At 37.6% G+C, this 12,337-nt stretch overlaps 1 protein-coding gene across 5 annotated transcripts in view; it reads left to right on the top strand.

Annotated features, from left to right (window-relative positions):
* Tmem161b (transmembrane protein 161B) overlaps positions 1-12,117 on the top strand; it is an 84,307-nt gene extending 72,190 nt beyond the window's left edge. For all 5 annotated transcript variants that reach the window (XM_057789630.1, XM_057789632.1, XM_057789631.1 and 2 more), the window contains 4 exons: positions 741-854; positions 5,525-5,699; positions 6,523-6,619; positions 7,707-12,117. In XM_057789630.1, coding sequence (XP_057645613.1) covers positions 741-854; positions 5,525-5,699; positions 6,523-6,619; positions 7,707-7,981 — 661 coding nt within the window. In that variant the 3' untranslated portion in view covers positions 7,982-12,117. The remainder of the gene's footprint in view (positions 1-740; positions 855-5,524; positions 5,700-6,522; positions 6,620-7,706) is intronic.
* The last annotated feature ends 220 nt before the right edge of the window (positions 12,118-12,337 follow it).

The following is a 12,337-nucleotide window of genomic DNA, read 5'->3' as shown; positions in this document are numbered from 1 at the left end:
AATGTAGCCGTGTCTTGAGTAAAGCAAAGCTGAGTGCCACCGGTGGCTCATGTCTGTAGTTCCAGCCTTTGTGAGACTGAGAGTATCATGGAGTGGAGTGGAGACCAAAATTAAAATTAAAAATAGAAACAAAAAGTAAATTACCTTTATTTCAATATGATGAAGATTAATTTCAATTGTGTTTGTAACAGTCCAAGAAGAAATACAAATTTTGAGTCACTTATAATTTTGGCAATATAATTTTAACATTATAAATGATCATGATATATTGCAAGGTTCCTCAGTCATAAGTTGTGTTTCATTTGCCATATGCCTTCTGGTATTATGACTTTGCTAATCACTGTCATTTATTTGTGAATTATTAGCAAGCATTTTGTTTAGCTGTGCTGACAACTATTAGATGACTTCTGCGTATCTACCATTGGAGTTACTGACTCTGGGAATTAGAGAATCATTAAAATATCTGTTTGTTGAGTCATGGATTTAAAAAGGAATTGCCAAATGCATCTAAAGTAAAGTGAGCAAATCTCAATTGTAATCTTATCTTTAATCTTTAGTCTAACCTACTAAATGGCCCTGAGCAAGCCACTTTCCACATTCCCAGTTGAAAAACTAAGATAATAGCCTTTTTTCTTAAGGACTTGGATTAACAGTAAATGATTAAAACTGTAATATACAAGTACACTATACTAGCACATTTTATTTCTGGATCTTTGTGTTTATTTCCGGTATTCTTTCAGAACATTACTGCATATCAACTTCTTGGCACCTTTATTTATGGTTCTGCTCTGGGTTAAACCAATCACCAAAGACTACATCATGAACCCACCGCTGGGAAAAGAAAGTGTCCCTTTGTAAGTATGGAAACTTGAGCCCTGAGTTTTGTTTTGTTATAAATCAAAGCTGCTTTCCTAAATGCCACTTAACTGTATTTTTAGATAGGTTTGTTTGCTATTTCAGACAGGGTCTCGGTGTGCAGGCCTGGCTGAATTGGAACTCACTGTGTGAACCAATCTGGTCTTGAACTCACAGAGATCTGATTGCCTTTGTCTCTTGAGTACTAGAATTAAAGACATATGCCACTACCATGCCTGGTTTATATCTAAGTTTTTGTTTATTTATTTATTTTTTGGATAAATTGAAGTTACTTGCTTGTTTTTTGGTATTTGAATATTAAAGAAATGCTAAAAAGTTTTTGAAGTTGAAGCTGCAGGCCATCATGTTTGATCTTTTTTGAATGAATACTAATGATTACTACTGCACACTACTCTTAGCCTGTACACACCTTGAGATTTCTCTCCCAATAGCCAGTTGTCATCTGACATATTCTTGTTATTTTGTTTGTTTGGATCCTTGTACTTGTTGTCTGCTCTTATTATTGTTCTGTTGTGGAATTTATGGAGGAAAGTGCTGTCAGTGAAAATGTAAGTGGTATTTACTTCTTTGCTTATGGAAATTTTTAACATCTCCTTTTGTTTCATGTCTGTTTTGAATAAAATGTTTTTCAAATAAATTAGAGACATTTTTATACAGTAAATACTGCAATTTCCATCTCTACCAAATGAGTTACATACTTAGAAAATTAAAAATAATGTCTTAACATTATGATTAATACTTGTTCAGATAGATAACTATACTAGATAACTGTTTTAACAGTATAAGATGTCAAGAAAATATAGAAGCAGTTTATAGAAAGACATTAATGACTACTTTGTGTATTAGATGCAGTGTTGTGGAATTATGCTACAGCTGTACAAAGGTTTAGACAGCTGGTTTGAACTCTAGCTTTGCTCCTCCCCAAAATTATCACATGAGGTAGCTTATTGAACTGTACTAAGCCTCTGCATCCCAGTTTGGAAAATGAAGTGGTATGTACCTCACAGGGTGATTGCTGGAATCAGTGAAATAACACACATAACACAGTCTTTGAAAATGAGTGCTGAGTAATATTGTTTCCACTGTTGTGTCGTCAGAATTAAAATAGAAATGCCTGACTAGTCATTGACTCCAAAGTGTGCATTGCATAGTATGTAATTCTTTTCAGTTCTCTGTATGTTTGTTTGTCTTGGAGAATAGAACCAGTAAAACCATGACATCTCTTTTTACTTCATATTCTTGAACTAGGGATATATCCACTCTCAAGAAGTAATGTTTATCCTCCATATAACTAAACCAGCTAAATAATAGTTTTAACTAAACAGATTACAAACAAAATTACTGAAAACAAGGAAACTAGCATTTGGCATAAACCAGTTATGCCATTTATCGATGATCTGGACATTTTATCTTAGTCTTTTGCACAGTAATCGTTTGTAGTTACTGTTCCTATTGTCTGTATTATCCTTATCTCTTCTACCCCTTACTCCGCTGTGTGGTAGCAGGACATTTAGTTGATGTGCAGCAGCCTGGGATCTTCTCACAGAAACCTTTTCCTTCTTTCCTTTTTTGTCTCATCTTTGCTTCTGCCCTAGGGGTTTTTTGTTAGTCCTGGAACTACCTCTGTGGACCACCAAGGTGGCCTTGAACTCACAAAGATCCACCTGTCTCTGCCTCCTGAATTAATGCTGGAATTAAAGGCGTGTACCACCATGGCCCAGCCCAGCTATATTTTATAAATAGTCAATCAATAAGTATGCTTCATCACATTCTTTAGTTGTGATTTAATAATTCAGTTTAAAATTTCTATTTAAAGCCGGGCGGTGGTGGCGCACGCCTTTAATCCCAGCACTCGGGAGGCAGAGGCAGGCAGATCTCTGTGAGTTCGAGGCCAGCCTGGTCTAGTTCCAGCTATTTCCAGGACAGGAACCAAAAGCTACGGAGAAACCCTGTCTTGAAAAATCCAAAAAAAAAAAAAAAAAAAAAAAAAATTCTATTTAAATTCCGTTGTCCATGATGTGATAGAAGATGAAATAACTATCTACCAGTCAGAAAGGAAATGGTAGATATTTCTGTTTGATAACAAATTAGTTTATGGAAAAGTGTGATCAGAAACAGAGATGTGGTGCTGTTCAATTTTGAAATGTACATTAATTTATGCATATAGTCTCATACTGTACTGAAAGAGTAAAATGTGGCTATGTGCAGCCTTTGTGTGTTTATAGCCCGAGAAGAAAATCAGTAGTTATCATAAAACCCATCATTACCTTGGAATCTGGGAAGAACCTCTTCTTTGCGTTCTCTCTGATTGAGACAGCCTCTCACTTCAAGCCTGGCTGGGTTGAAACTCACAGAGATCACGTGCCTCTGCCTCCACCTCCACACACCTCATACCTGGGTTTCTTTTTCACTTTTTGATAGTCTCAGACTTGCCAGGAACTACTATGTAATGAGTGAGCTACCACACTTAGCTTCTGCCTATTCTTGACCTGCTGTTTTATTCTCCTTGAGACACCCCATCTGATCGAATTATCATATATTTGGATTACCTTAGTATGAGTTAGAAGATACTTAATAGCCGTTATACCAAATCTAGAACTTGTAAAATGAGTCAGCCATTTTTTCTTCCTTCCTTCCTTCCTTTCTTCCTTCCTTCCTTCCTTCCTTCCTTCCTTCCTTCCTTCCTTCCTTCCTTCCTTCCTTCCTTCCTTTTTCTTTCTGTTTTGTCTTTTTGAGACAGGGTTTCTCTGTAGCTTTGATTCCTATCCTGAAATTAGGTCTTGTAGAACAGGCTGGCCTCGAACTCACAGAGATCCTCCTGCCTCTGCCTCCCGAGTGCTGGGACTGCCTGGCTGAGTCAGCTGTTTTCTATTTTAGTCTAGTAACTTTATGTTTGTTCTTCTTGATGCCTATGAAATAGCCATCTTCGTTGTGCTACCAGTCAGTTCTTGTTCCCACTCCAGGGAACAGATTTCTTTATGTCCCTTGGAAAGCTTCAAGGCTGCAGAAGCCCTTACATCCTGTATTCTGTTACTACTATGTGGCTGGCTCATTTGTTGCTTATTGTAGTGAAAATGTATTGTTAAAATATTATGTGTTTTTGTTTTGTAGACAACAGTGCCTTCACACTAGAGTTTTATATCCATGTGCATTCATAACCTTGAAAAATGAAACAAAAGAGTATGGATTAGAGAGTTTCTGACAAACAGCATCACACTTTGATATGGTCTCTGCCTTTCTGAGTCCTTTCCTGTTCCACAGCACCTCTATTGAGCTCTAGTTCATTGCCCAGGTGCGTGCTGTCGGACAGAGGGACGGTGTGATGACGCAGCATGTTTGCAGGAGAACTATTGTGAATCACTATAGGCTGTTATTATTATTTAACCTTTCCGGACTGGAGAGATGACTCAGTTGGTAACATTGACAGCTGTGTATGCAGAAAGACCTGAGTTCAAGTCCCTGGACCCCACATAAAAAGCCAGGCCTGACAACCATACTCTAAGGACATCTTGGCAGAAATTAGACTACTCGGAAAAGTTTAAAATATTTAGTACTAAAGACAGACTTTCTGATCCCGGTTTAAAGGTTTCAATATTTTGTATGAACTGTGATTTCTGCTTCAAAGGGACCACCATGTGAGTAATTTGACATAGTAACTGGATCCAACGTGTTCAGAATCTAATCTGTAGCACGGATCCCAGGGTACTTAATGTGACTGGTGACATGCACACACTGATTGCCCAAATAGGAGCTGGAACTAAGAAGATGCTTCCTGAAATAGATGGTAGAATGGATAGAAACACACATATGAAGAAAGTTGTGGGTGAGGGTATGTGCATGTATGTATGCTGGGGGGGGGGCAGGGTACATGTGTGTGAGATATGTATGTAAGCATGCATATGGAGTGCCAGTGTCAACATCAGGTGTCTTTCCTAGATCACAGTCTACTAGCATTTTTCTGGGGCAGAGAATTGTTGAAACTGATTGGTTTGATTGGACTGTGGCCTTTGAACTTCAGGAATGCACCTGTCTCTGCTTCCCCCCAGCCCTCTCTAGTCTTGAGCCAATAGATGTGCTAAAATTGTAAACTCAGTGTTGTGGCATTGCTTACAGCATAATAGGTTAATTAAGCGACTTTTAGAGAAATCTGAGGTATCTAATACCTTTGTATTATGTAATTTATAATATGTGAGTATGGTTTTAGTTTTCAGTGGTCCTAATTAGAAACAGAATAGACTGAAATCCCCCCAACCAAATAAGTATATAAACAGACAAAACTGTAGCAAATTATAGATTAGTCGTTGATTTGCTTAGTTCCTGTGGTCTCCTTAGGGATTCTCATCTCTAAGAGCATTGAGACTCACTGCGTGTTAGAGCTTGTATTTCTTCCATAGGTACAGGTAGATAGAAAAAGGAAAAGAAGGCTCTGTTGTGACTTGTACTTTCATTATACATTTATCTACTTAATTATTTTGCACAAGTGAAGCTATTAGATAAGTTATTGGCAGAATGGAACTCTTGTTCAGGTCTACCAGTTGACTCTGGGAAAGTGTAGATTTCCTGTATTCTACATGGTGAACCGTAGCATGACTGCTATGTTAGTATGTGATGGTCCCTGAGAGCACCATGTCAACTTTTTGATCTATAGAATGACAGAAGCCACATTTGATACTCTGCGACTCTGGTTAATAATCCTGCTATGTGCTTTGCGGTTGGCCATGATGCGAAGTCACTTGCAAGCATATTTAAACTTGGCCCAGAAATGCGTGGATCAAATGAAGAAAGAAGCAGGCCGCATAAGTACAGTTGAGCTACAGAAAATGGTACGTTTTATAACGGTCAAAATGAAAACCAAAATAGCACAAGCTGTCTCGTGTCCTTAGAGTAAACAGGTGTGGAAGCTGTAAGCTGACATTTGTCAGAGAGCTAGTCTGATTCTGGTGCCGAATCAGATCTGACTTACCATCCTGCTCTCAGTGCTCAGTACAGGGGGCTACTGCAAGGCTGTGACAAGCCTGAGCCAAAACCCATCTAATGATCAGGAAGGCGTTGGAGAATGTTGTCCAGACCTCATGTCTAAAAGGGTAGGAAATTCAGTGCCTTGGAGTGCTCCTTTTAACGTTCTTCCATGTGCTTTCGTGTGAATTTTAAGTACTTAGCAGAGATTTTAGAGAAGAAAAGTATAATCTATCACCATTGCAGCTGGCCTGTAATCCAGTCTTTTTTCTTTTTGGATTTACTATGAAGTTGGCCCCTATTTTTGTCTTGTGTTTCACATATTACGTGTTATTCAAAACTCGACCTCAAATATGTTCATACAGAATGAAGATTTAGTGTTTCTATTTATAAGGAGTTCCTGTTTGTACATGCCTGCTTGTCACAGTTATTTACTCTGATGTTTAAGTAGCACTCCATACAAGTTTTAGTATTTTATTCTACCTCTGAAATGTTTCTTTGAAATTTTTTGTAAGATTTTCCAATTCTAAAAGCTTATCTTTGGGTTGAGCCTTTCTGAAGTACATGTATGATAAAATGTAAATGAATGATATTTATTTTTAAGCATTTCAGTTAGGTAATTTTATAAAAACTTAACTCACTCGTAACATGTCAGCTTTATTAGATACTTAAGCATGTTGTTGGTTGCAGGTGGCTCGAGTCTTTTACTACCTTTGTGTCATTGCCCTGCAGTATGTGGCACCTCTGGTGATGCTGCTTCACACGACTCTGCTTTTGAAAACACTAGGTAGGCATGCCATGCAGCTGGTAAACAGCCCTTGCTTTCTACCTATAGTTAATTCCTTTTCTGTTACTAGCACAGAAATACACCTCTTGATGTTGCTGCTGTTGTTATTGTAGCTTTAGGAGGAATCGGGGAAAGTTTTATCTGTACAAGTTGATTTGTTGATTCTAGAAGCCCAGGTGTATATAGTTTTCTTATTTGTTGATTATAAGGGTTTTCATTTTAATGTTAATTTCCACATTTCCCAAGTAATGTGGGTAAGCACTTGTTTAGACATTGGGTAAAAGCAGGTGAATTAAAGGTTTGCTAGTACCTAACCTTGAAATTATCACAAAGTCAATAAATTTGGCTAGACTGCAGGACTGTGTCGAGTTTGTCTTTAGGTAACCTGTATAGAAAGGGTGAAGGGTTTTCAGGGAATAAGGAAGGTCTGGACTGTCAAGTCTCCTTGGGTGGTAGTATCCAGGAACTGCCATTGTTGCCCTGTTTCTCTTTTCTCAGATTGGGCAGCGTGCCATTGTGCAGGCTTAGAAGCACCAAGAAACTCTTTTAAGTATGATCTGAGTAGCCTCACTCATATCAGGGAACTGATGCTAAGTGTGTTTTTGCCTTAGAACCTGTGTCCATACTGGGCAGGGAGCTCAGTGAGCATGTGTGAGTCACATCCTGTGCAAGGTAGAAAAGCTATGATGAAACCAGTTAGAAAAGCCACTAGTAGTCGCTCCCGTTGACATCCTAGCAGTTTCTCAGAAAGACATTTGTCGTGATACTGTAGAGGTAGAAAGCATTTCTAGGAAGTTAATGAATCTGTTCTGTCAGTAAAAGCAGTCGATTCATAGCTTATGGATTTCCAGATTTTACTGCAGTGAATGAGAGTCTTATCGGGCTTGTTTTTTTTTAATACTTTTACTTTAAAACCATTCTGTGATATTGTTCAATTAATCATGTTCTTTTAACAAATAGCAAAATTATTTTCAACATACAATGGTTCACTATATCACTAACTTTTTAGTTTCTAATATGGATTGGGGATTTAAGGTTTTCTTCTGTTAGTTTGTTTTTATCAAGTTTTGTATCTTAAATATTCTAGGTAATCATTCCTGGGGGATCTATTCAGAAGCTGTCTCTGTCTCCCCAGTGGATAACCTTCCTCCCAACTCCATCTACTCTGAACTGCCGTCAGCTGATGGGAAGATGAAGGTGACTGTCACACAGATCACGGTGGCACTGAGCAGCTTAAAAACCATCTTCACCCCTCTCCTTTTTCGAGGACTTCTGTCTTTTTTGACATGGTGGATTGCTGCTTGCCTCTTTTCTACAAGCCTTTTTGGGCTTTTCTATCATCAATATCTGACAGTGGCATGAATTTCAATCAAAAATGGATATCCAAGTCACACTTTAAATTCAAGTATTTATGCCCTTGAAGGGTTGACAAAAGAAGAATACAAATAGAAAGGAGAAAGAAATTCTTGGAGTGTCTTGTTTGGAATGCTCCCTCTGTACTCTCAGGGTGAATCCTTGTTGTAATATTTAAAATCCCAGGATAGGTTGTTACACTGTTACACTGTGCCATTGGAATCGTAACTCACTGTAGTAACTAATGGGAGAGGGCTATTTGCAGGGGTGATCCTTCTGATTACCTTGGTTTACAGTGCGAATCTCCAGCTAGGACTCCAGTTACTGGTTACTCTTCATGGTGTTGTGGTACTGTTATTGCTCTAGTTGCTGCCTATAGAACAATCTTCAAACTGAGCCATGCTCTATGGGAGGGAAAGGAACTAAAATCACTTCTGTTGGTAATGCATTAGTCGTCAGACAAACAAAATCCAACAGAAAGAAAGAGAAAGCTACTGTATATTACAGTAAGAAAAGCTGCATAGTCATTTTAAATTGAATGGAGATATAAATATCTAATGTCTACAAGTACTGCTACTTGAAAGTAGCAAGAGTATTGTTTTAAAGTGTATGCCACCCAGGTTGAAAGTTTCGTTCAAATGATTAACCATTTGAACATTTGCAGTCCTTCTGTTAGTGTTGGGCCTGCTGTATTTTATTTCTGTGATTCTACATAGTTAAGTTTAATCTAAATATATTTATCAATACTGATCAAATTTTAAAAATTACTTTGTAATCCTGCTGACTATGTGTATGTATTGTTTATATTATATATTAAATATATAATATATGGAGGCTATAAAAGATGAAAATATTGAATCCTTATAATATTTTTAAGTTGCAGAATGTTAAAATGATTTTAATGAGATGTATTTGAATCGAGAAATTTTGTTTGGAATGAGATTAAAATACGTTTTTTAAAGCTCTACAGAGTGTAATTTATTTGTTGTGTATATATGTTTAGATTATGTGATTTCGTCCAAATTAAGTTTTTTTCTTTTTTTGCCTTTTTTAAACATAATTTCTTTTCTCATACAGTATGATCTGAATACAGTTTCCCTTCCCTATGCTCCTCTCAGTTCCTCCCCACCTGCTCTCCATCCAGAGCCACTCCCCTTCTGTCTCTCATTAGAAAAGAACAGACTTCTGAGAAACAGCAACGAAACATAACAAAATAAAATATAAGATAAAATAAAAGCCACTGAAGTTGGACAGGCCAAGCAAACAGGAAAATAAAGAGTACCAAGAGCAGCCCAGACTCAGAGGCCCACTCTTCATACATTCAAGAGCCCCATACAGTGCTAAGCTGAAGCTGGTGTACATGCAGGGGACCTGATGCAGACCCGTGTCGGCCCTGGGCTGCTGCTTCAGTGTGTGCATGCATGTGTGCCTTCCTGAGGAAGGGGTTTGTTCTAGTATCCTCTGTCGCCTTTGTCTCCTCAACCAACACCGTCTGTCTTTCCTGAGGAGTTCCCTGAGCTCGAAGGAGAGGGATTTGATGGAGACATCTTGTTTTGAGCTATGTGTTCCAAGGTGTGCCTCCCATGACATGCAGCTATAGGTCTCTGTATTTGTTCCCATCCGCTGTAGGAGGAAGCCCCTGTGATGATTGCTGAATAAAGCACTGATGTCTAACAGCTGATATCCAGATTTAAGCGAATCATACCATATTTCTCTTTCTGGGTCTGGATTACCTCAGGATTACTTTTTTTGTTGTTGTTTCAAATTCCATCCATTTACCTGCAAATTGCATGATGTCACTTTTTTTAAAAAGCCAAGTAACACTTCATTGTATAAATGAACCATGTTTTCTTTATTCATTCATCTGTTGATGGACATCTATGCTGTTTCCAGTTTCTGAGTTAGAGCAGCAATACTAGAGCAAATACATCTCTGGTAGGATAAAGCATCCTTTGAGTATATATGCTCAAGAATGGTATAGCTGGATCTTGAGGTAGATCAATTCCCACATTTTGAGGAATCACCATACTAATTTCCATGATGGCCGTACAAGTTTGTACTCCCACCAGCAATGGAAGAGTGACCACCTTGCTCCACATCCTTGCCAGCATGAGCTGTGGTGATCTTAGCCATTCTGACAGGTGTAAGAGGGAATCTCTTAAGTAGTTTTGGTTTGCATTAACCTGATTTCTAAGGATGTTAAACATTCTTCAAGTATTTCTCAGCCATTTGAGTTTCCTGTATTAAAAATTCTGTGTAGAGCTTTACCTTATTCGTTACTTGGTTTGTTTTTTGTGTTTTTTTTCTTTTGTTGTTGGTTTTTGTTTTTTTTTTTTTTTTGCTGTCTAGTTTCTTGAGTTCTTTGTGCATTTTGAATACTGATCCTCTATCACATGTGGAGTTCGTGAAAATATTTTCCCGTTCTGTAGGCTGCCGCTTTGTCCTGCTGACTGTCCTTCGCCTTACACAAGCTTTTTCAGTTTCTATTCGCTAATTGTTGACCTTAGTGCTTGTGACAGTAGTGTTCTGTTCAGGAAGTTGTCTCCTCTGCCAACGAATTCAAGGCTCTTCCTCCTCACTTTTTCTTCTACCAGGCGCAGTGTATCTGGTTTTGATTCGGTTGATGAGTGTGTATATTTTTATGCCATTGCTGTGCTTTTTATAAATGTTACTATAGCTTTGTAATACAACTTGAGATCAGGAATGGTGAGACCTGGTACTAGGTCTTTTTGTTGTTGTTGTTCAAGACTTTCTGGTATGCAGGGCTTTTTGTGCTTCTGTATGGAGTTGAGAATTATTCTTTCAAGATTTTTGACGAATTGTGTTGAAATTTTGATGAGGATTGTATTGAATATGTAGATTGCTTTTGGTAGAATGGCCAGTTTTACAATGTAAATCCTACCAATCCATGAACATGGGAGATTTTTCATCTTCTGATATCTTCTTCAGTTTCTTCGTACAAGTCTTTCATTTGCTTCATTAGAGTTACCAAGATAGTTTATATTATTAGGCTATTTTAAAAGGTGTCATTTCCTGATTTCCTTCTCAGTCCATTTGTCATTTGTATATAGGAGGACTACCAATTTTGGTGAGTTAATCTTATATCCATCCACATCATGCTAAAAGCTGAGGGAGTTCCTGGTGGAATTTGTAGGGTCATTTACTTTATATCATATGCAAATAAACATATTTTGACTTCTTCCTTTCCAATTTGTCTTAATTCCTTTAGCCAGTACTTCAAGAATAGATATGAAAAGAGTGGCAGGCCTTGTCTTGTTCTTGATTTCAGTGGAATTGCTTTGAGTTTCTCTTCATTTAATTTGATGTTGGCTGGCTGCCGGCTTACTTTTATTATGTTTAGTTATGTTCCTTGTATTCCTAATTGCTCTAAGACTTTTATCATGAAGGTATTGGATTTTGGTAAAGGCCTTTTCAGCATCTAATGAGATTATCGTGTGCTTTTTTTTTTTCAGTTTGTTCACATGGGAGATTATGTTTATTGATGTTCATACGTGGAACCATCGCTGTACCACTGTAATAAAGTCTTCATGATCATGACCTGGAACTCAGATCCACCTGCCGCTGCCTCTGAAGTGTTATAATTAAGGTTATATGCCACTATGCCTGCCTACCAAATGATATTTTTGCATCCGCCAATTAGACCAGTATAGTTCTTTGTAACGCTTACATTAGACTCTGATCATCAGAATATGTTTCAAAGGCCAAGTATTTTATTTTAATCTATTTGACACAATAAATGGGAAACTTTATAACACTTCCTTGTACAATTTGTAGAATTCAAGATGGGCAGTAATGGCACACACCTTTAATCCCAGCACTCCTGAGGCAGAGGTAGGTGGATGTCCGTGAGTTCAAGGTCAGTCTGATCTATAGAGCAAGTTCCAGGATGGGCACCAAAATTACAGAGAAATCCTATCTCGAAAAACAAAACAATAAAAACACGCCACAATTTGTAGAATTCATTTCACAATTTGTAGAATTCATTTGACAGTTTTGGTCCTGTTTCCTCTTCTTCCCACATTTCTGAAATGAAAAGCATTTAACTTTATTGTAATATTTGTATGTATTTTTATTATCTTTTCTTCAAATCCCAGTTGTGCTTGGAGTGACCAATGCATGAAAGCATGGTCCCATTGTCTTACTGTTTCTCAAATAAATATCATTGGTAAAAATATCGCCGTTTCTTCCTAGAGTCATGATTCAGAAGAGATAATCATCTATTGATGGAATTATTAGGTCCAGGAAGCAGTGAGTGAAATTCATTATAAAATAAATTAGAATATCACTAGATAGATTTTCTTCTTTTCAATGGAAACTTTAAATTCTCAGTATTTGGAAGCATAA

The sequence above is a fragment of the Chionomys nivalis genome, chromosome 15, assembly GCF_950005125.1.
Source record: "Chionomys nivalis chromosome 15, mChiNiv1.1, whole genome shotgun sequence".
Taxonomy (NCBI): domain Eukaryota; kingdom Metazoa; phylum Chordata; class Mammalia; order Rodentia; family Cricetidae; genus Chionomys; species Chionomys nivalis.
The sequence above is the reverse complement of the archived record's forward strand: the minus strand, read 5'-3'. Positions and strand labels throughout refer to the sequence as shown.